This window comes from Anser cygnoides, chromosome 1 (genome assembly GCF_040182565.1).
Source record: "Anser cygnoides isolate HZ-2024a breed goose chromosome 1, Taihu_goose_T2T_genome, whole genome shotgun sequence".
Classification (NCBI taxonomy): Eukaryota; Metazoa; Chordata; class Aves; order Anseriformes; family Anatidae; genus Anser; species Anser cygnoides.
In genome coordinates, this window is record NC_089873.1 from 60868126 (window position 1) to 60893315 (window position 25190).

The window sequence follows — 25190 nt, forward strand, 5'->3', positions numbered from 1 at the left end:
CTCCAAGATAGATGGGACTCAGTGCACTGATTTCACTGATTTCCTGCGTTGTGTATGCAACACCGTGACGAAATGAGTAAGCCATATTGACTTCTGCATAACAAACTACACAAACATACAGCACGATGCTTTCTTAAATAAGAAACAAGAGACTTCAACTCAGCCATAGCTACCAGCCTGAAGATATCTGAAGTTTAAGCAAACAAAAGCAGCGATTGCTGAGTCCAAACAACGGGCACACCCCACAGCTGGTTCACATGCTCTGTGCTCACAGCTGCCAGCCAGCACCGGGCAGCCTCACTCCGGCAAGGAAAGGGTTGCCAGGCTGGCACGAGACGGGCAGTCACTGGGACTCGTTTTTCTTTCCCGGTCTGCCTTAAAAATAAGTTGAAACAAAGGAAAAAAGGATAGTAACCACCTACTGAGCTCCTGGGAATGGACTTTTTTTTATGCTACAGCATACAAAATGCATTCAGGCAAGATTCTTTTTTTTTTTTTTTTTTTTTTTAAGTCCTTGCATACCTATGGTAGTGTATACTTTTTCTATACATTTTTAAGACCTACACACACAAAATCATTTAATTTTGTTAATGCATTATTAAATGCGCACTAAGCCCAATAAAAGTCATTTCCCAGCGCTTTATGCATTTATCATGAAACCACTAGCAGAATTCTTTACAATAAAAATGCTAGCCGTACACATGACCAAACTAAATTATCTCGGGAAATGGCTAATATCTGACCATGTGGAAACATTAGAAAGCTGGGCTTTGTTATAGGACTAGAAGGAAAAAATAGATACATTTTCTTACAGAAAAAAAAAAAAATCTAAAGATAGAAATATTTTTAATAGCAAAAAAAAAGCTGCAGCTCCAGGAAATTTTCCTCAATCAATTCAATCTGTGTCGTGCTGGACCTTAAAAACCCATTAAAATAACCGTGATAAATTTCCCAACCTCTTTCAGTGCACCACGCAGAAGACAAAGGAAACTGCAATTCAACAGAGAAAAGGAAGAAAAGAATGGAAAAAGCTGAAAGATTGTGTATCAGTGGTAACATCCTCGCTCACAACAACAGGCAAATCTGCGCCACAAAGGATGGCAGGAGCAGAAGGGATGTGCACAGCTGACAATGGCACTCCAAAGTAATGACTTCCAGGAAAATCTGCTGTTACGAATGGACAACATGCTGCTGGGAAGCAGTTGAGTCACAACTTTCATAACATTGCAAATTATTTCAGCCTAAAAACTGAAGTACTGAAGGACACAGGGCAGATACGGCCCCGGTAAGGCAACTACGGGGATAATATCCTATACAATCAGCTAATGTGAGCACCTGGTTTAAATTATTAAACCTCACTGAAATCCATGCAAGTTCGAGGAATTGACCCAATATTTAGTGTGTAGTTATACAACACAGATCGTATTTCATATAGTAATATTACTAGGAGCACCGCTCCGTTGACCTATTTTTTCATTGACCACCTTGTACGTATTATCAATTGTAACAAATACGCTTCTTTTGCTGCCCTTTTTTTTTTTTTTTTTTTTTGCAGCCAGATGGTGGGGGTGGAATTTTATAACAAATTATATGTATGTTATCTTATCCTGTGACTACCTGAATCCCTGAGGATGATGGAGCTCGTTTAGTCCTCTTCCACGGAGCTGCCCTTCCACCCTGTTCACCCACCTCCTTCTCCTGAAGGACAGCCCCAGCACGCATCACGATGGTGCTGAGACCCGATCCCCACGCATATGCTGTACACATTCAAGCTCTGCTCATGGCTGCTTTAGTCAGCTGTCCCTAGCCCACATTTGGCCGCCCTGGGATGTTAGTGAGACGTAGGCTGAAGAATTTCTCTTTGGCTTGGTCATAGCTGCTTGGCTAAAGGCCTCAGGACTCCTGGGGACCTGCCTCATTTCTGAGCTGAGTAAATGTTATCATCCAACATTGCTTTGCTATATTACTTCCAAAACCCATTGGGTCTCTGATGTCTGCTGGAACTATTTCCTAGAGCCCTTCCCTCCAGACAGTAGAGTGCACATGAAATGCCAGTATTTGTACCTAATATTTTTGGGAAGAACATTTCTCAACAAAAGCTTGCATTTTTAATTGCTCAGAGTCTACTTAGAAAAAAAGGGAAAGCAAGCTGAAAGCAGGCCAATGCAAACAGCACATATTCCTTCTAAACATGCTGGTACTGGGGCAAGATCAAGTGACTTGATCCTCATGCAGCAACAGAGCTATAGCAGAGATATAACCCACTGAATCTATCCATAACCCCAATAAAAAAGGCAAAAAAAATACAGGCACAACTGTAGGATGAACCATCACTGAAGTAAATATATTGATCTATCAAAAATGATCGAAGACTGACAATAAAAGGGTTATAAATGCTCAGAAGGAAAAAAATAAAAAGAGAGAGAGAGAGGGAGAGAGGAGGCAAAAACAAAAAACCAAAACCCAACCCACTGAAAAACTCCCACCTGCATTCACAGGGAAAAATGGACTGGAACAATAAAACACAATGGCAGTGCTTGTACGTCTTTGATAGCTGCCCCTCCCAAAAGCCTGAACAGCCTTGCTATAAACCAAGCAAATGAAAATGTAAATGCGTGAGCAATTGTCTGGGGGATTCAGATACTTCGTGTCCTGTAGGCAAAGAAAGAAGGGGGAAGAAGGAAGGGAGAAGGCACCACTTTTAATATTTGTAAGTATTGATCATGCTCTCCTCACCTGGAGCCCTTTTAATCCAGCAGAGACCTCACAGTTAAATATTCAATGCTGCCTTCACGGCAGCTTCAGCGCTGCTAGCAAAAGCCTCTTCTCCTCTGACCTCAGCACAACTCGCTGCTTCGGCTCCTCCGGCAGGAGGGGGCAGGCAGGGACAGCCCACAGATTTCTGGGGTGACAGCCGGAGGAGATCATGGGAGCAGCCACTCGCAGAAATGCAGTATTCAAAATAGCAGGTTCAAAAGAAGCATGGGATGGGGAATTGCTCTGAATGCAATGCCCACAGCAGTCAGGTGCACGTATAAACACAACGGTGTATCAATGGTGCATCAGGGACTACTCAAAGGCTTAAAAACTGTGTATTTATTTAAGCATTTTGCTACGGAAATCAACAGGTACACTAGTTTCCCAAACTCAATTCCATTTTTCACTATTGATGAAAATCCAGTTGTGTTACTGTCTTGGACAAAAGCAAATAAAATGTCACTGACTTAAGAGAAAAGTTGGGTCTGCAGCAAGAATAAATTTAGTCACTTCAAGTATTTAATCTTGCAGTTTTACAATACATTTCTCTGCCTCAGAATCAGAATTTTAATTATTTTAACAGAAAATAATTTAATATTTAAAGGCCAACACTTTTCCACATGATATTACATTACCATCTGACCTGTTTTAACTCCTGCCTCTGTGCTGCACTTTTAGACTGATTTTCTCATTCTCCTGCCCCATGCGGAGCTTATTACCTGTTGGGCCAAATGGACAGCCAGTGGACATAGAAAACTGTTAGGCTGATTTGATAATATTTTACTTTGGTCCTTCCCACAGAGTATTTCATAAGATGTTCTATGTGATAAAAGGCCCCAAAGAACCAAGATCCTCTCATATTGTCATTTTCGAAAGACACTGCTGCAATTCCCAGTGTCCTTGCCAAAATCCTTTTTCAATAAAACAGATTCCAACATTGAAAGAAAAGCTTGGATTATTGCCGAGTGATAAAATGTCTACTGCTAGCCCTTACAGAGTCAGAACATTGCTCCCAACTCACTCCTTTTTCTGTAAGCTACTTTAAGATGTCTGGATACGTCTTAACATTTGCTGTACCAAGCCTAATTTTATTCAATAGGTACCATCATCCAAAAATCAAAGTTATATGACATGAGAGAGACCTAAAAACATTGGGTCAAGACCCTCAAATAGTCATGGCTCTTTGCCTTTAATGGAGCTACGCTGAGGTAAACAACAGCTTGAAGGTCCAGACCACTATTTCCAGGCTTGTTTACACGGGGGAAGAGAAGAGATTCTGGGACAAGACATGGCCGGAATCTTAACTCAGACAAGGAAAAACTCCTATGGGAGCACAGCCTTATCAAAATAATAATTGCTGAGGGAGTTGGTCGCTTTTTTCCATGATTTAGTCTGTGCCATTCCACAACAGCTGTGTCTGTGCATGGGATGTGTTTTGACGTTACTATAGCTGTTTAATTATACCAGTACAATTTTATCAGGATGACTAAAATAAATCCTCCTTCAAGACAAGCCTTCAGGTTTAGCCACCAGATTTAAACGAAGGAAAGAAAGATTCCCAGTCCCCAGGGTAATGGGGGCTCAAACTCATTCCACACTCACCAAACTAGAAAAATAGAAAAAAAAAAAATGCTTAACAGTTGAAAACAACTTCTTTCCCTGCAGTGGGCTATACTTTTGCCTATTGCCTGATGAAATCATACCCAGTTCCCTACCAGCAGAAGGTCTGACATAAAGCAGGCTCTCCAGGGGAGGAAGAGAGGTAGTCAAACAGAAAAAAGGGTAATTTGAAGATGGTGCCAAACCAACAAAGAAAAAGGAGATATTTTGTTTCCCTTATTACTAATAAAACATAGTAGACTAAAATTGATCCCCAGACTAATAAGGTAGAGGAAAAACTAAAACCTATATATGACAAAACAATAAAAAGGTAATGAAGAGATTTATGGAAGTACATAAAAACCTTGGAATGACGTAAAATTGTCAGGTCATGTTACTGTTTTCAGCTCAACATGGGTAAGAAAACAAGGGAGGAATAAAAATTAGAGCATGGAGGGAAGATAGCATAGGGTAGAAGGGGATGGGGAGAAGGAAGAGAAAGAAAACAAAGCCATGGCCAAATGTTTGGGGGAGGGGGGAAATGCAGCTAGAAGCATGAAAACAATGCCCACAAGACATGTCTATTAAGGTAAAAAAAATAAAATAAAATCCAGAGCCAGGGTGGTGGAACCATCAAAGGACAAGATGCAGTAATGGAATAGGAGGCACCTCCATAGATACCTGGGCAAAGCTGTGGTAATCCTCAAGGAGGAAAACGTGACAATTTCCAAGAAACTAAGAAAGTCAACCCAAACCCAGTCCTTCACAACACTTGGGTGTGCTCAGGGGCAGAGACCCCACAAGGTCTTTGCTCAGGACTCCCCCCCAGGATGGGGAGAGGGGTCTGACCAGCACCAGCACCTGCCTCCTGGAGCTCCTGGCAGCAAACTGGGACATGCAATGGACTGGCTGCTGGCTTCCAGTTCCGTCTCTGCACCTTCTCCTCCAGCTCCCAGTGGGGGAATTGTGGGGAAGAGAAATCCCTTTTGCTTGATGCTTCTGATGGCACACGAGAAGGAAGCCAGAAGTCACTTTGGGATTTCTTTGGGCTGCCACAAAGAAGGGTAAACTGGCAGTAGGGAGTGACCTGGAGAGTCAGTAACCCACTGCTCTGGTGAGGTGCTGGCAACCAAGGAGGGCAGGAGGAGCTCCTGAGTTGCAGCACTGGTGTAAAGCTGCTCTGCTTCAAAGGCTGCCAAGAGAGGGAAGGGGTGGGGACATCGGAGGGATGATGCATTTTCCTCCCTCTGTGTAAAGAGAGGGGGAAATGATTCAAGAGCCTCATTTAAAAATTGCTATGTGTGGCACTGGGAACACCAATTCACAATCAGATACATAGCTGGTGAAGTCAGCAACCATTAACAGCTACTGGACATTACGTATCGTATGCATCTGCTTCAGGTTTGCAGCAATGCTTCTGGCTGCTATAGGAAATTCTAATAAAAGCATTGATTTTGCTGTGCATATTATATAACACTGCTGCTTTCCTATACTTCCAAATAGGATTGGTATACTAAAACAACATCCCATATTTTTCAGTCGTTAAAGGCCCCAGCGTACTTCTTTCCAAACACTAGAAAGGGGGGAAAAATTACAAGGTGGACTTTACAGCCTGCTAAGATTAACAAATGCAGGCTCTGGTAGATGGTGAAAAGGATAGATTCAAGGTGAAACTAAGTCTAGGAAACTAGTTTTTATAACTATGGGTCTCACTCAGAACATCCCCTCCTCCTCCCTTAAATTAGGATGCCACAGTCTGGTATGCAGGTGCTGATCATAACAGTGTCACACAGTTAAGAGGAGGCAATCTGTTAAGCAATCCTATCCCAAACCCTTTAAAATGATGATTTTAAGCATTAATTAGCTAAGAAGCAGGCAGTGCAGATCAAAGATCACCTGTATTGTATACTAGGTGTAAAACGCTACTCAGGCAACATGTTTTCAAAAGAAACTTCAGTTTTCAAATAATCTTAACCTGGAGCTCACGAGGACTACGCTTTAACAGCTGAGTACTGCACTACCAGTGTGCAAGGAAACACGGGTACTAAGAAACACCTCCTTGGGAGCAAGCAGAGGTACAACCTCCAGCCAGCCAAAGCTGGTACCTGCACATGCAGAAGCAGAGCTCAATTTAATCAGGCTCCTCACATGCTAAGACATGGTGCAAAGGCCTGCACTACTGTTTCAGTCATCAGAGCTGACATAGCTGTAGCCAGTCTCACAGAGCCTTTCTGCACCCAACCAATGCTGCCTCAGTTGAGCTGTACCGACCAGGGAATTTCCCTCTGTGCAAACACTAACTCACTGAAGCTACAACCACATCAGGCCACACGCTCTTCAAGTACAGAAATGAGCATCAGGAACGTGGTGCAGCTGACTGACACTGTCCTTTGGTGCCTTGCCAAGGGCAGATAAAATATCGGCCTCATTTGGTTGGATTTCACACTCCCTTTCCAGAGGTGTAAAACCTTACATCAGGTCTTTGAGTTATGTCAGCTTGGACAGCTGCAGTGGAGTCATGGTGCAGTCACGGGTGGAGGAAAGAAACTTGGAAAAAATGCAGCAGGGAGCACATACCTGCACTGCAGCCACCCCGGGGCCACATCTAGAATCTCACAGGAAATGGGTGGTTTTGCACCCAGAAGAATTCCTCACTTGCACCAAACATTTCGATCCAAACGGTTTTGCCTGCACTGAGGACTGGGACCATGACATTTTGGTGAGCCTTTGGGTCCTGTGTTTGTGAATACCTAGAAAAAAAAGGGCATTGGACCTGTCTTGGACTGCAAGAGGCTACAGTGACAAAGTGAAAACCAAACTTCACAGAGCAGACAAACTCAAGTTGAATGGTTCTTGTGGGAGGTCATAGTCCACATGCAAGATTTTGTCCATGGCTAAGAGCTCATTAATGAACGTTTTCCACGTTACTAGTACACTGAGCATCACTTTGCTTTGGTCCCAGAGACCAAAGTACATTTGAATCATGCCAGAATTAAACTATTCAACTAATTTACTACAAATTCAGCCTACAAACTGCATCCCACAGGTCTCTGTACACAGACCTTAAACCCTTCACAATGATTAGGCAGCAAACCTATTACAACTGTAACAGTAACACCAGACTCCAATTCTCAAAACAGTGTGACATGTCACCTTTCGGGTAAATCTCTAGACATAAGTCCCACAAAAGGCTACGTTTTCAAGATCAATTAGCTTGAGAGGGAAAAGATACTGGCGATGATATACCCCTAAGTAACTCACAAGTTATTACAGCAGCTGGATTTAACTATTGGAACTAACTGTAACCAATGCCTTATTATGGCTAAGTGTGGGGAGTCGGATGGAGATGTAGCATTTTAGCGTGGCACTAATTTTTAGCCAGGAATATCATTAGGTTTGGGTTCTTCTTAAAAAGACTTTTAAGAATTAGCGAATTCCAAAAGTGTTAATTAAAAAAAGTAGGGAGAGGGGAATCTGAGAGTTTCAATTAAGAATATTAAGATTCCCCCATTGTTCAGTCAATTTTTGAGATAATCTCTTCCATTTCAGAGAGAACAGCTAGCACATTACACAGAGGAACAATAAAATTTTCTACATGCAGAGTGCTGTCAAAAGAGAGGGTGGAGAGGGGGAAGAAATATTTTTCTCTGCATTAACTTCTTTGAGCTACAATAAACCTAGGTGTTTATGTGTACCAACAGCAGTTAAAATATTTTTCAAGCACGAATGCAATTGTTTCTTTTACAGCCCTGATTCATCAGGGTAGAAAAACTTCTGCCTAACTCAAAGCATGTTGAGTAGCACCATTGACTTTCATGGGATTACTCCTGTGCTCAAAGTTAGGCACATATTTAAGGGTTCTCCTGCATGGTGTCCATGGTTTGCAAGTATTTAAAGGAAAGAAAACTAATTCAGAATAGCAGTTCTAGGTGTGATCAACAATCCAGCAGAGTCAAAGAGCATTATCACAATAGATAAATAAGGAAACAAAGTGAGGAAAAAAAAATCTTGACTGGTTATGAAAGACCTAACTCTGGTCCAAAAAAAAAAAAATGTATTGCTCTAAGCAAATAAAAATCCAGGCAAGTGAGGCTACCAAAAATCTTTATTAGATTAAATGTGAGACAGAGATTATGAGGAGCTATAGATCAGAAATAGAAAGCCTGGTTTTCTTCCCTCCCCTATGCTTGCCCAGGAATGATTTTCTCTAACTGAAATACGAAAAGTAAATTGTTTAAAATATCAAAATAAATGAAGGACCACAGGAGAGGTGGTAAATCCGTTAGAGTCCCAGTGTAAAAGAGGAAATCAAGCAGGATAAGATTGTTTCATAAAACTAAATTATTTCTTTACATGAGTCTTCAGAGACAAAGATGAGAATACCCGTCCCAGGATTACTCTTGCCACGTAAAGCAAAATAAGGTTAGAAACCAAGAGGTAAAACACAACAATAACAACAACAAAGCAAACAAACAAACAAAGATCAAGTTTGTGAAATTAAAATGGCAGTAAAGAAACTGCTTCCTCAAGTAAATTAAGTGCATGATTATCAGTTTTTCCTTGCAGGATGAGATCCTGCCCCAGTCCACTTTAGGTTCTCAGTGTGGTGTTTAAGGAGGAATAGCTGCTAAGGATAACAACTTATGAAAAGCTCCAGATTTCCAAATCCCAGAAAAGCACGTCCCTCTTCTGTACACAAAAGGGGAAAGCTCCAGACCTCTGCAGGGACTAACCAGTGTGCCTCAGCCCTGATGCAGAGGCCAGGATCAGCAGCAAGAAAAGCCTGTTTCTTGTCCACTGCCATTTGGCTTTGGACTCATCTGCAGAAATGCTAACTAGTGCCATCTGCAGCAACCATTTCTGGGGGGAGAGGAGAAGTCAAGCATTAAGACAGAACAAACTGCAGCTGCATAGACTTCTGAAAAGCTCTCAACTGCCAGTGTAGCTTACAATCACAACTAAGCCCTGGACACATTTCAAGTTAGTGACTGACTCCATGATCTATCCTAATCCTTTAAACCACCCAACCATTTAAATGACCAGACTCAATCTTGGTTCCAATAATGACCTATTAGGAAATAATTCAAGGAATATTAGGAAGTCTTTGAGGAAAAACAACACAACAAAACAAAAACCAAGCAAACAAAAACAAACAAAAAAGATCAGACTGTGTAATTCCATAAACACCTTAAGATAACTTTCTACACTATTTTAAGTTGCTTTCTGTATATTACTCTAAAATGTGCTGAAGTAACCTGATGCAAAATAAGATGCTCTTTTTATGGCAATAGAGCTCCATTCACATCGGTGTTTTCACAAAGTTCTTCAGGAGTGCATGCATGTACCTATTTTTCTACCTGCACCTTGACATGCTTTCTGTGATGTTGTGCTGATACTGGGATGCTTATGCTGGAGCCCAGCAGAAGCTCAGCATGGGTAGATGCAGTCTGCTGCTGGTGGTTTTACTGGGGCATGAGAATGGCTTACAACCGGATCTCATCAGAAACACACTCGTTAATTCCTCCCCACCATCAGAGAATGCAGATTTTGAGCTTGTTGACTTCCTTTAGCAGTACACAGCTCAACAATCCTCCTGAGACCAACCCTGGACTCAAGCTCCCTGATTGCCACCTCCTTTCTAGGGTTGGTTTAATCCAAGCACCCTATTCTTGCTTCTCCTGGACTCATCCCTTTACCTCTTCCTTATACATTGTTCTTGTCCTCATTAGCACTTATTCTACTACATAGTTGGCCAGACTTCTCACAGCAGGTTGAAGCTGAGAGTTCAAATGAATGAAGAGCAAGAGTTAGATTTGGTCTGCTGCAAGCTGTTTCAGATGCAAAAGGACATGAAGAAAGAGTATCACCCCACAAATTACATTGAATTTCAATCTTCTGTTCTTACTCTTTGATTACACAGAGTGAGGTCTATTTTATAAACTCGTATACTCTTCCCCATATCCAAATGTGAATACATTCAGTCATCTGTTTTCTTGTGGCTGTGTTGCATTTTCTGATCATTCACTGGTGGAGTGTTGCTGGGCCAAGAGTCTGTTACTTATTTTGGCACTATTTTCTCACTCCAAATCACTAATACTCACTTACAGCACTGTTAAGTCGTAATAATGCAACTGCAGTAAGTGGTTACATGAATACGAAGTGTGTATACAAAGTAAAATCAACTCAGCCACTACATCTCTGCTAACGTTGTAGCAATCACTTTTCTTACTCTATCAAGTATACTCTCCCTATTCATTTCTCATCAGAAGTTCTTTGTTTCCCTGCCTCCTCTTACCACCTATTTCTCACCAGTAGTCAAAGCCTGCAATTGAAATGGAACAACTGGATATTGCAGGGTGAAAACAAAGCATCAAAACAAGAGTACATCCAAAAAATAAGTGACAGAAGTCACTAAGTTCCACAGAAACCAAGACTAGATTGCTTTCCAAACAGGATGTCTTTCACTTTTTATTTTTGATATGGGAACCAGCATGTACATTTTAGAGGACAGATTTCTTATATAGAAGATGCTCCAAAATGCAGCTGAATCAAAAGCTATCATTCTGCTGCATGATCTACTCAAAAACTATGTCAATGGCTTGAATTCCCTTTGTTCCAACTCTGCTTTTGCACCAAATGCACCACTTGGCCTCCATCTTGGGCCACCTCTATATGAAAACAGACAGTTTGCACAGCACACACACACATCCAAAGACAATTTGCATTGTTTCTCTATATAAAAGAGTAATACCATCACCTCTCCTTTGGATCAGCACACAGAAGCGAAGGAAAAAAATGCTTTTGTGACCTACAAAAGCCTTACTTGAAATAATTCTCTACGACTTGAGGCCTTTTGGAATGGAAGGGATATATTGTTTTGACTTGATTAAAGCTGAAAAGTTGATTTGACATCCTGTTGTCAAGGAAACCAATTCACACACAAAAGAAAACAGTTGTGATGGTATCATTCAGACTATTCAAGTGACCTTAGAAAGAAAAAAAAGGCTTCAGTTCCAAAGATTTGTATTCAACTCACTTCACCACTGTAGAAATAAAGATCATTGCTCTTTATGCTTATTGGAAAGCAGTTTTCAATCTGGAAAAAGCAAAATGCCACATCTTCTTCCAACTGCCAGATCCAATACTTCGCTGGGGCCGTGCACATAAACACACCTACCATTTACTGCCTATTTCAAAGAACCACAGAAAGAATCACACAGATGCACAGAGAAGGAATTTCTTTAATTGACAGGACCATGATAAACACCCCCGGACACATACACATATCTATTGAACACCAGCTCAACAAGTAAGGTTTGAAAATGTTTTCCTTCAACTACAAATCAAGCTTACCTCAAGCACAGCAATGTTTGAGCTTAGCTTTGTTTTCCTGGGAGATATCAAAAGCAGCATTTATTCTCTGCCAATATCCCAGATCCCTCACAAATCAAGTTTTCCAAGCACACAATAAATGGTATGCAGTTATGCCCAATCTGCTTACTCCTCCTACCTAGTGGATCGCACGGAAGCAGAGCTGTCCTGGCTGACCACTACCACCACCATCCATCTTTGCAGCCCATGTAGTATCCCAGAGGTTTCATCCCCTGTCAGCTATGGGTAGATGGGAGAAATGAAACTTTCTATCTATCCACTCACAGACTGAAATTACACACGTCTTTCTCCCATGCCATTGCCTCTGCCTGGCCAAGTGAACAGACAGATGACTAAATAGCAACTTGTCTCAAGTTCAGCTTAGAAAAAATAGGCATGATATTAATAAGGAGGGAAATATACTGAGCAATGAATGCCACTGTTCTTGCATTATTGTCATTTAAGGGCATCACACCAAAGGTCACGGAGATAATAAGCCTCAGTCCTTTTGCATTTGTTACACAACATACAAATTGCCACAGTGTTAATGAATATATTTCTCCATTCCTGGCCAGCCAAGACAATGTATTATTTCCTCTTAGACAAGTACCTAACCCTTGGAATTCATTATTTCCACTGCTTCTTGCAGCACTTTGTCCTTAGGGCTGAGCATAAATGCCACAAGAAGGCTGTGACTGGAGCATCAAATGCTTTGTGTGGCTGAGTCTGACTTCCTTTTGATAGAGCTTTTTTGGCTGGAAGAACATGCAAAGTGTTTTTGTAGTATTTTTGAACAAATACATACACACATTCATATATGCTCTTTTACAGAGTTTCTTAAAACTCCTGGAGAACACAGGAAAAAATTTTGATCTTGTCATTACTTTACGGATATTGCTTGATACTTACATATTGAAGTAATAATTATGCTAGAAACACCAACTCACCAAAACAATAGAAGTTACCGTGAAATAAGTGCATTTCCACTTAAAGCAATGACAACAGGAAAGTAGTTCTCAGAAAAGAAATAAAGATCACAGAAATGTGGAAGTGCTGGATGAAGAAATACACTTAAACCCTCTTTATCTGAATAACCTGCTAAGGGAGCACAGCTGAGATATAGAGAGATGAATGCTTCATTTCTAAACTGTACTTCATTGTATTTTAAGTTCAGTATTTTTGCGTAAAGATAGCCAGCAATAGCTGAACCAAATTCACACTATTTCATAAACTAGGTTTTTGTTTTTGTTTGTTTGTTTAAGACATTAAATTATTATTTCCACTCTTCACATAAATATAAAGAATACATTATGTTATAATTACATGTATATATGTTATAATATGTTATATGTATATGTGTTATAATATGTTATAATTATTTAATTATAAAGAGAATATTGATGCTGGTAGCTTTGTATTGTTCTGAGAAAAAATAAATTTTATGTGCATACTGGAAAGTCCAGCACCAAATGCTGAACTAAAATGAGCCAAGGATACTTTCTTCATGTGGTCAAAGAACCTCCACCTCTGTCACGCAGTCTGAAATATTGCACTCTGCATTTCAATGAGCATCTTATTGTCGTATATTCTCCTCTCCCACTGAACAAACTCAAACCAAAGCAAACAGCAAGACCCACAAAAGCAGAAAGCTGAAGGTACGACTAATCTTACCCACAAACAGGTCCATACTCCTTTATGAGTTTTGTATGGTTTTCCCAAAAGCCCTGGGTAAAAGAAAAACATCACAATATTTTAGAACAGTGCTTAACAGAAACCCAGAAACCCTGTTACACAGTATTGCTAACACTCACATCAAAGCTCTGACCCTCAACTAAGAGAGACACTGCATTAGCTGACAATCTCATCTCTCTCTTACTGTCCATCTCCGAAAGGAGAGTCTACAAATGATGACTGAAGGAAAAAGAAAATCTGGAAAGCCATTAATATGTTTTCAGAGCTTTGCAATCCGAAATATGTTACCATTTCACAATATTTTTGATTAATTTCATGATCAGAGTCCTGACTCATAATTTTATTCTGATACGTGTGTAGATGGAAAAACTGACATAGAAATTAATAACAGAATAAGTATGACTTATAACACACTAGAGAAATGGAGGGAATGTTGAAAAGGTTGTGGGTTGTTTTTTTTGTTGGTGGCGGTGGGGATTTTTTTTTTTGAATAATGTAACTAAAAACAAAACAACCCAGCAAAATTGGAGTTTAGCACAAGGCAGTCCCCTGGGAGATTCTGCAGAATAGTAAGCAGATGTATTTTAACAAACTTTTAGAATATTCACTGTGTTTCATTTTCATAATTGATGAAAATTGGTATCCATTTATATAAACATGTCTGCCTCTGTACTAAATTTAGTGTCCTAAATGAATTTAAATTGATTAATCTGAAAGAAGGTGTGTAAAAATTATCCCCAAAAGTGAATATAAAGAAATCTGTTTTAACAAAACTGCAATACTTGAAAATCATCCTGCATTGTGTTTGTAACTTGTCTATGGAAAAATAACACATTTGACTGCATTAATCTGCATTTATATTAATTCAAGGAAGACTACTGTGCTCTATCTTCATTCTTTAGAGATAACTCAACTAACAAAACAGAATACTTAAGTCTCATATTCAAGCTTTCTTATTTTTAAGACATGCTGAAGAATATTAGCTAGAACAATACGAACTGTTATAAATACATAAACCACAGACATAAATAAACAAGACCGTGTAACCTGTTAATGCACTGAGAACATTTTACCACACTAAACAAACAAGCAAAAAATCTGGTAATCAAAGGTAGTTGCCTCACTTATCACCCTCGGGTGTTAACTTAGCACCCAAATAAGCAAACTATGTGCCACCACCTCCATTTCTCCTCTCATAGAGCCATTGGATTGTTTTTTATACTTAATATAGGTGGGGGATTTTGTTTGTTTGATTGTTGATTTTTGTTTATTTTACTTTTTAATCCTGGAATTGTATATGTTTATTTTATGGGACAAAATGTCTTCAGGTTAAGGTAAGATCTTTAGGTTTTTCTTAAGCAAAAAGATAAGACACTGTACGGCATGTTAGAAAACATACCAACACAAAGAATAAAATGAAGGAAGTGGTAATTTAGAGGATTGTTGGAAAAATTTCATGTTCCTACCTGAAAAATACCTTGGTACTAAGGTAAGCAGAAAAGCCTCCTCTGTTGTGACACAACAACTAAGTGGGACAAAGCCTTTGCAGTACGGCAGCTCCACACGGCCGACTCAAAGAGGCTTTTTTCAGCAGACACTGAAAGAGGGGCAGAGACAAGCACACGTCCATGCCAACCTGTGCTTTGCCACAGTGACGTTGCCCACAGCAGGGAAGCCGGGGTGATGCCTGGGCAGATTCTCCCCAGCACCATTCTGCCAGCAGCCACACAACACCAGATAACGCGGGCCCGGCTCATGGGCCCACGCTGGCCACGTTGCTCAGGAGAGCATCCCCAGCCTACACGGACACACCAGGGCAGCACGTGAGGTAAAGCACGGTGGCGGCATGGCAGAACCAGGCCTGTGCTCAGCCCACTTTCTTCCTGACCTGGGCCTTCACAAGGGAGGGAGACCCCAAGCTGCAGCCCAAGCCCCCTGGCTAAGCTTCACCCTGGAGCGTGAGGACACGTGCACGTATTGCCCTCGCTGCCTCTACCAGCTGCGCTCTGGCAAGCCGGCAGGCTACCACCATTTATTTACAAGAAGCCTGTGCTTTAAACAATTCAGTGAAGAAACCTTCCAGAAATCTGACTTCTTGGAAGCACTTCTGGCTCGCTACCGTGGCGTCAGGCAGAACACGTTTCAGACCAGGCCTGTTAACCAATAACTGCTCTTCCACCCCCAGGTCTCCTAAATGATTGCACTGAGTTAAAATTAACTTATTTCCCTGTTTTCCTCCCTCCACAAAGTGAGAAGTACAAACCTGCAGGATGGGGGGAGGAAGGGAGTTGAAAAGTAACCAGGAGAGACCACAAGAAAGCACCCTCGGGAACAGCAGAAGCCCCTGTTCCCCACAGCCCTGGTCACTCCGATGTCCTGTGCTGCCGTGCCTGTCCCCACCAGCCGCCCTGGTGCCGCTGCTGTCTCGGCCCTGCTCTGAGGGCACGTATGGTGTGGTGAGCACCCAGCTGCACATCTCACCAGGTAAAACACCAGCACGTTGCGTGTGAGGGGCCCTGAGAGGTGGCGGTGGCCAGAGCATGGCCGAGGGAAGGTGCGCATCCCTGTCTGCAACAGAGCGGGACAAGGCCAGGGATGTGGTCTGGAGCTGCTGTTGAGAGAGGCAAAGAGAGGGTGGAGGAGAAAGGTGGAGGGGGAAGAAGAAAGTGCTGATGAAAAAAGCCTCATTACAGTTGATAAAAACTTCAGATTTTTTTAGAGTTTCTTTTAGTGTTTCTTTTTTATTCAGTTATAATATGCAAATATAAATCAAAATCAACAGCCTCATCTGAAGTCCCTGCAAGATTTTCAGCTGGCTGCCACAGGCATAAACTTTCAACTGCATAGAGATGGGGGCATACGAAGGCACTCACGTTTCTCCTAGATAGCCATGGGGAAGGCCAATCAACCAATGACCATCTCAAGCATGCAGTCAGGGGATATGCCACATCCACAAAGCCCTGACAGATTTGCAGCATCTTCCCTGAACACGGCTTCCAGTAGACAGGTACCTTGAAAACCTCCTCCTGTGAGTCATGTTTGAAGTACAGCGAGCCTCATAACTGCTACTGGCAACTTTTTTTTATTATTAATTTAATTTTTTTGAATACTAGCCAATGTTAATCTCCTCCAAGGGTTTACAATTGCAATTGTACTTAATACTTACAGGATAACTAAATATCTGACCAACACTAGCAACTGTTCTACATGAAAATGGAGGTAAGAGACCTCTCCTCAACTCCCAAAGACCACCCAGTGGGTGAGCACAATGATGAGGAAGCAAACTCAGAAATTGTGCCTGCTGGACATGTACCCAGCAGTTTAAATGGCCATAAGTCAGGAGCTACAATGATGCAATGTGGGAGTTAGGGAATGGAGAACAGGGAAAAATGGAAACAGATGTATTCTATTTTTTATTTTTTAAAGGAAAACAGAAAGAAACTGAAAAGCAAAACAATGCACTATATTATGAGATGACACCATGCACATCAGGAGGAACTATAGCACATTAAACACAGATTGGTAACAATGAAGTGTAAAAACACAGTAAGTAATGCTGTTCCAAGGCAGAAAAATCACTTGACCTTCTCTTCAGAAGCTGCAGAATATGAATTGTCATCATCAACAACAACTCAGAGAAGGGTTAGGGCAGGGCAGGGGGGAACGACTTGCTGTGTGTGGCTCCTACAGCGAGGTACCAGCCTGATGATAGTGCATTATCAAACAAGATAATGCAGGAGTACGAAAAGCTTTTTTTCCCCTGAAGAAAGCATATTTTATAGCATCTGGTACACCATGGAAACAGCAGCTCAAGTGGGCTGACTGCTGCACACCCAGAAGGCTTCTTTGTTTACATGGCTGGCAGTTGCCTCCCTATAGGGAATTTGCATTCTCCCCTTCCTTTGAGCATGCATCACCGGCTGCATCTGTGGGCAGAACCACTCACAAGGCCAAATCCTGCTCTGAGGGATGCAGGTGCGACCCCTATGGAAGGAAAAAGGATTTGAGTCTGCATCAGAGAGAGCAAAATCTGGCCATTGCCAACCATCTATCTTGAGACACTGGGTATTGAAACTTCAGCTTGTGCAGCATGCAAATCAAAGGGCTTCAAAAAGGGACTGGGGTGGCTCAAGTACCCCCATCCCTTTTTTCAATAGATTCTGCCACTCCAAGATGGATCCTTCAGCAATACCCTCCTTATTGCATATTCACCTTGCTAGTGCCTCACAGTCTCAAAAATCTGCAGCAATGTCATCTTCCCTCCTTGCTGAAAATGGGTGTAGGCACTTAGCCAAAGTTTTCAGAAACATCTAGTAGCATTATGCATTTTAATTTTTGGGGTATCTAACACATAATCATCATAGAACTGATCGGGTTGGAAGGGACCCTAAAGATCATCTAATTTCAACCCTGCCATGAACAGAGATGCAACTCACCAGATCAGGTTGCCCAGGGCCCTATCCAACCTCGAACACCTCCAGGGATGGGGCATCCACAATCTCTCTTGGCAGCCCATTCCAGTGCCTCACCACCCCAAGTGAAGAATTTCCTCCTTTCCAAGTGGGGCCTCACAAGGGCAGAGTAGAGGGGGACAATCCCCTCCCTCCACCTGCTGGCCTGTTGATGCAGCCAGCCTGGGCTGCAAGCACGCACTGCTGGCTCATGTCGAGCTTTTCATCCAGCAGAACTCCCAAATCCTTCTGTGCAGGGCTGCTCTGATTGGGTTCTTCTCCCAGTCTGTACTCACATCTGGGATTGTCCCAACCCAGGTGCAGCACCTTGCACTGTGACTTGTTGAACCTCATTACATTCACAGGGGCACAATTCTCAAGCTTGTCCAGGTCCCTCTGCATGGCACCCCTTCCTTCTATCAACTGCACCACTCAGCTTGGTGTTGTCTGCAAACTTGCTGAGGGTGCACTTGATCCCACAGTCTACATCATTGATAAAGATATTAAACAGTGCCAGCACGGGGCTTATCAGACTTGTTTTCATTAGTTGCTCAATATCTACAAATCTCATGAGCTGAAAATAAGGACTTACGTGACTTTAAGCTTAAACTTAAGCTTAAGGTGACCCAAAGTTCATGAAGGATGCTTTGTAAAATTTCAGCTTGCTGCAGCTGGAAAATAATTTACATGAACTTAGCTAGAGTCTGCAAGGGTCACTAGATAAAATTGTTTCAAGGGGACTACATTGCTGGTATCCAGAAAATGCTCCCAATAGAAGCTCAAAACATGGACTCTAGAAAAGTCACTTCCAGAATGCAGTGAGGGCTACTAAGCAGCAATGTGCATCTCAACCCTGACTTGAAAAGAGCACTGGGGCTGGGAGTAAGGCGGTATTTGCACACGTGAGCACCTCTTCGCTTGAGGATGCCAGTGGTAGTGTTACCTGATGTCAGTACCCACTCACAGGGATCCAGACTGGCAGCACCAACTCATTTCACCTAGGTTCCCCCAAGGCCACTTGCCAAAAAAGCCTGGATTCAAACCTGTGACTTAGAAGCCAAAGACGTCACATCCCAATTACTAGTCCCATATATGCTCCAACCCCCACCCTCACCTCCCTGTAGTCAGGAGTGATGTTCTGTTCCACTATGATATTAGCTGAATAGTTTGAGCACCCACACCTCCTGTCGAGAGAAAAAAAATCTATACAATTACTTATAGTACATAATGACAATGAATGACAACATTTATAGATGGGATTTTTACTATTCAATGGCCTTTGTGTGTCTTTTTTCCTCAGACCACTTGTAAGTGCTAACAGCCTAGTACCCTAATCAATATATAGATATATATTTTTCAAAATACAAGCTAACATTTAATTAGAGCAAACTGGTATCTGACTGCAGCCCACTTTGAAGGAATGACCCCTAGATTGTACATCATCTCCAATAATAATCCCAGTGAAAACACTAGGATGCCAGCAGATAAGGAGGAGAACAGCATGAACTTCTAACCAGCCTGATTTCAAGCCATGTACGTAGTTTGTTTCCTTTGATCATTGCCCTTAATAGCTGTCCTCTGTGTGTAATTTGGTTTAATTTATGTGTATGCCATTTCAGATTTTAAAAAACACATATAGCCCCTTCCAAATTTATTAAAAGCAGCCTTCCTACCCTTAATAGTTATTAAGAGAGGTTAGTGTTATGTAATTAAGTTAATCCTCATCTGTAAAGGCTAATTAACTGAACACTAATTGAATCTGCATATGAAAATTTGGACAATGTGTTCTCATTATATAATTTGTTTGGTATTTAGTTCAGGTAATTTTTTTAATTGTATATTTTCTTTTACCTTTTCAGGTCTTAAGGAAAAAAAAATCTAAGTTGACAGGTTCCTGTTTGTATGCTGTACTAGCTCTTGCCATCTTCAATGAACAGCTCTCATATCAGAGTCTGGAAAACCTGTTCAAGCTCCTTGGCCAGAGAGGCCAGGGGCCTCAACTCATCTTTTTGATGACTGAGTCATCTCAAAGGATCAGATGGCACAATACACTTCAGTCATGCCAATTCCCCACCCCACAGCCTGCACACATGGCCAGCTTGAAGCCATTGGGGCAGTTTTGGCAAGGCACTACCCTTTCACCCCCAAAGATCTCTCCCCAGTAAAGTCCCGAGGAGAAAACAGCCTCTTCCTGTTCTCCTCTGCCTGGGTGTGCCTGCATTACAAAGGATAGACATGTTTTGGACCCTTTTCAGCCCTTGCTTGAGACATTTACAGTTTAAAACAGTCAGGTTCCCAAGAGGGAATTAAGAAAAGCACATCATCCTTTCTGGTATTTGCTGTCTCTCCCCATTAACCAGGTTAATGGCTCACTCGAATAGGCTGGTAACCGAAGAGACAGCGGGAGAGAGGGGAAGCCAAGCAAGTAAATACACAATTGCAAGCTTGACCTCAATAGCATGCAAGATTTCTCAGTGCATGGAACACATGCAGTCCTCAAATTTTCTCACACGCACCGCTACATGTTTTAACATCTAAGTTGTAAGCCCCAGCACTGCCTAAGAGGCTTGGCTGAGCAGAGCAGCTGCAGTTGGGTAACATTCCCTTGTGCACCACTTCTGGCCCACTGGTAACAACCTGGCATTCCTGCTTTGCAAGAAATACCTAATGGGAAGAGCATCAGAGAGAGGAATGAGAAACGGGATATACCCTGTGTATCCTTCTTTGGGAAGATAACACATTTTCTAGGTAAGAGTACTTCGGAAGATGTACACAGATGTCGGTAATACATTCGATCTAGTGGCATACAGAGAAATTAGTATGGACTGGGATGAGGAAAAAAAAGTACAGGCATGAAAGTAAGAAATCCACATGTGTCTCAAGAGTCAGTCTTGGGACAAACTTTGCTCAATGTTTTGAGGACTTGAATTTGGCAAAGAAAGCAGAGAGACTTTAGCCAAGTGTGCTCATGATTCTGTGTTAAAAACATCTTCAGCAAGTAGAAAGATTGAGACTGTCATATCAGAAGAACTGGATGAGCTGAAGAACCTGAACAGCAGCAATGACTGAGTCTTTACTTCAAAGCAAGACTTCATGCCCTTAGAGGGACTACGTTAACTCTGACTTTCTGCAATAAGAGATTGTTTGAAAACGATGGAGAAGGAAACCCTTGGATAGACACATCAACCCATCAACCACAGGATAACAATGAACAACAAGTACAGTGAAAACTATAATCACAGTAAATCTGGGGTATGCTTTCTCTGGAATGCTGCATGCAAATCTGATGAGCCACATTCAAAAGGAATGAATTAAAAACAGAACAAGTCGAGAGAAGGGTTACAAGGATCCTCAGGGAACAGAAGGCCTGTCTTACAAGTAGTAATTAGGAGAGTTCATTTTAGCAAACCAAAGGTTCATTTTAGCAGACCAAAGGGAGGAGATATGCTTGCTGTCTATAAATGTACTGGAAGTAATCATCAGGGAAGGAAAATATCTATTTAATATAAAGGCCTACATTACTAAAAGATCAAATGAATATAAACTGGCCATAGATAAATGTTGCTAGCAATTAGGTGAAAGTTACAGACTATCAAAGCAGTAAGATTTTAGAACAGCCTCCCAGCCAGAATACTGGAGGCAGGAACCTCGAGGAGGGTTTTGATGCAGAGGACATGGCTGGATGGGAATACTTAGAAAAAAAGAGAGAAGGATCAATGACCTAGCCCATCTATTCTGGTCCTACACTCCTTAAGGTGTCATACAGCCACTTCCAGAATAAAAGAGACTTCTCTCTAGTGAAAATTTCATATATGCACAGTGCGATCACATTTCTAGTTGATTCACCTTAACTTTCCAAAGCATTCCCACGTAGATATGGCCTCAAACATTAATTTGGCCTGCTGCAGTAAGATTTTCACTTTCCTTTTGTCTTTCTACTTTCAATCTCATTTCACTTTACAAACTTCATTTCCACAACATCTCTGGGATGGTAAGTGCCCATCTGTCACAGGTGGGGAATTGGACATACACGAGATTAAACAATTTGCCAAATGCCACACAAGAAGTCAATGGAAGAGCCAGAGATGAGTTGCAAGTTTCTCAGTCCTTCTTGATATCTTACAAAACCATTCCTTCTCTGCCACTGAAACACAGACAGTATATGAGATAGGAATATCAACAAATTTGATCTATTTCTGAACATTCAGACATATCACATGCCTGAGGCTTCAGAGAAAGGCAAGAGGAAAAAAAAAACAACACACCAACAAATACACAGTTAACTCTAAAATGTTTTAAATAGAAGGTTTCTTCCTCATCCAACTGTTAGCTTAAGATTCAATTACTCTTATCATAATATGCATAGCTATAAATGTAATTAGTCATAAAATTACTCAGACCCCCCAAATTATTCCAGCTGCTGTACTTGACTCCCTGATTCTTGCAGTGATGAATTCTCCAGACTGATTACACTGGCAAAAGTCATATTTCCTTTTATCTATTTGGAAGTTGCCTGCCATTAGCTTAGACCTTTTTTATATCTGCTGTAGAGCTATAATTGCAACTTTACTATTTTTATTAAGACTATTGTCTAGATAACATATAAACCTGCTTGGCCCTTATTTTACTTAATAGCAAATGTCACAGAAGACACGTATGCAAGCTTCTGGGAACCTTTATCAAAAACAGAAAACATGTTATTATGAAGACACGTACAAAGAGAAATACAATTTGTGCAATGTTTGTTCATGAAAGGCTCCATGAGGTCTTACAGACAAACTGCAATTTCTGATCCTGTGATAAATATACATTTATAAGAAGTCAAGAAATTGGAAAAAAAAAAAAAAAAGAGAGAGAGAGAGAAAGGAATGATGGATCTTGTTTTTACTAGACTATGTAATTTCAACTAAATCTCTTCTAAGTTGCACTCAGTTTGGAAAGAAGACAATTCTCTCCTACACAATAAGATTTTCTCTCTTCTTGTATGTAATTCCACTGGATCACTAACTGTCTTTGTTGCCTTTCTTAATATTACTACATCCTCAAATTACAACAGGAAAACAGAGAATTACAGTGCTCTCTATAGGAGGGAATTCATTGTGCAATAGAAGACCATTGCAATGTGTATTTTCACTGTGTGCTCAATGGCTCTCAGATGGATTAGCATAAGCATTCAGCACATCACTAATGGTGAATGAGTTTTATTACTTTTCTTTGCTGGCCTCCCTTAAGAGGAGCAAAACAGCAATTGCATGATCTAAACAAATGAGAAAAACTTCTTGTAGGACAGACAGGCAGACATGCTAGTTAAATCTAAGGAAAACAAACATTTTGGGAGTACTCTGACAATGCAGTACTGTTTTAGGGGGCATCAAGTTGGCATCTAGAGAAATGAAAGCTGACTTCTTTCCCAAGAAAGGGAGGCAGGGACTCTTTCCCTTCAGGTATTTTCTCTGCTACTGAAGAGTGTTCCTCTTCTCAGCTCCAGCAATAACAGATTCCTTTAGGTTATGAAAATGTCATTTTTCAGGATAAAAGGCATTAACCGATCCCATTGTGTAACAGTTTCTCTTTGGCACCACACAGTGCAAACAGACAAAAAAAAATACTAGAAAAGTTACACGTCCATATGCAAATCGTATTTCTTCATCTACAGAATTGGAGTCACAGTGCTTAAGCTCTTTTCTGATTCAAACTCTGGGCTATCTCGTATTGCCTTAACTCACTAGCACCCAAGCAGGTATTATTTAGACAGGTGGATTTCAAGAAAACCCTCAGCTTTAGGAAGCAACATTACTCATTCAATGGGTGATAATATCTCAGCCTCCTCAGAGACATTTCCCTTGCATAGGGCCAGGGGTCTCTACTGTGGTTTATGAATTGATTATAAAAATCAATATCACTTAATTATCTGTAACCATCAAGTCTGAAACTATAAAAAAAAAATCTGAAAGAACTAAAGATTATCACAAACTCCATCCATGTTCCGCTCCCATATTTTGATCATATGTTGTGCCAACTCTAGCACACAAACCAGTGCCCAAATCAAAGCACTGCATGCAGAGTATTCCATAAAGGGAAGAGAGCTGGAAAGAGCATTACATGTGACACATTAATCATGCCACTTAATGCATTACTGGAGAATAGCGAGACTACTTCCGTAATTTTAACATAGCTGGACAAGCCCAGCTTCCTCCTGCTGAATTCCCACCTTGTATAGATGCAGGCTCTCAAGCATGAAAGCAGAAAAATGTCCCTATAGATTGCAGTGCCCTCTGATGCAGAACCGAGCATGCTGCTATCTGTAGCATGGACAGACCCATTTTTGCTCCTATCTATCATATGGCACCTCTGGAAAAGCCACGAGGCTAAGGGCAGACGAATCAGCTTGACACACACAAGCCCCAAGGTGAGCCCATACGTTCAGCAGGGCACAAGGGGGCATGTGGCTGCTGAGCTATGAGCATCTTTCACCCTAGCCATGTGAACAAACACTTTATGTGCTTCATCCTGCTCCCAGACACACAGCCGACCAGGTAGGACAGCCTTAGCCTAAACCACTACAGACAGAAACGTGTTGTGAGATCCTATGCAGAACGGAATAGTTTTATTCCTTCTGGAATAAGACAAGCTGCAGCCCCAAAAGCCACACCAAACCACACAGTTGACTCTTTGCCTAGCCTAAAATAATTATTTCAATAAAATCTCCTTGTTTTCCTGAGGTAAGTTACTTTTCACGTTCTGTTCTGAAGCCAACCACTGTTCAAGACCCAAGCCACCCAGGTGGTAGCTGGTGGGATCCAAGCACGGAGAACAGATGCACTGGAAAGACACGTTGGGCCTCCCTGGAACAAGGCAGACTGAAACACACAGTGCCAAGCCCAGCACAGGCTGGAGAGAGAATCAGGGAGAACAGCAAGAGCTGAGATAGCACAAGGAAACTAAACACGGGGCTTCAGTGGAGCAAGAATCTGGGACAGATCTCATGATCAGCAAGGCTAGAACCCAGAGTGAGCACACGGCACCACAGCAAAGGCTCAGTCATAGCTTCGACTGTAGCTTCGTCAATCTGTCCAGACCTTATTTTTTTTTTTGAATGAATGAATGCATGAATGATGCTGCACACCTGCAAATAGCAGGTATTTTCCAGAGAACTGATGCATTTAGTTGCCCTGTCACAGCTGCTTTCATCTACACCCAGAAGAGAAGAGAGACACTTGGCACCCCCATTCAGTACAGTGGCTAAAGAATTGGATACTTTGGCACAAGGCATGAAGTTGAGAGCAACCACTGCTCTTCCCTCTCCCTGTGAGTTAGCTC

The 25190-nt window shown here is 41.5% G+C and overlaps 1 protein-coding gene across 5 annotated transcripts in view; it reads right to left on the minus strand.

Annotated features, from left to right (window-relative positions):
• TBXAS1 (thromboxane A synthase 1) overlaps positions 1-25190 on the minus strand; it is a 247195-nt gene that overhangs the window by 140160 nt on the left and 81845 nt on the right. For 3 of the 5 annotated variants that reach the window (XM_013173135.3, XM_013173133.3, XM_066997785.1), the window contains one exon: positions 13399-13451. The exons of 1 other annotated variant lie outside the window; for it this stretch is intronic. In XM_013173135.3, coding sequence (XP_013028589.3) covers positions 13399-13451 — 53 coding nt within the window. Of the gene's footprint in view, positions 1-13398; positions 13452-15682; positions 16075-25190 lie in introns of those variants that run through there. One more of the 5 variants, XM_048058784.2, reaches the window with a different exon arrangement.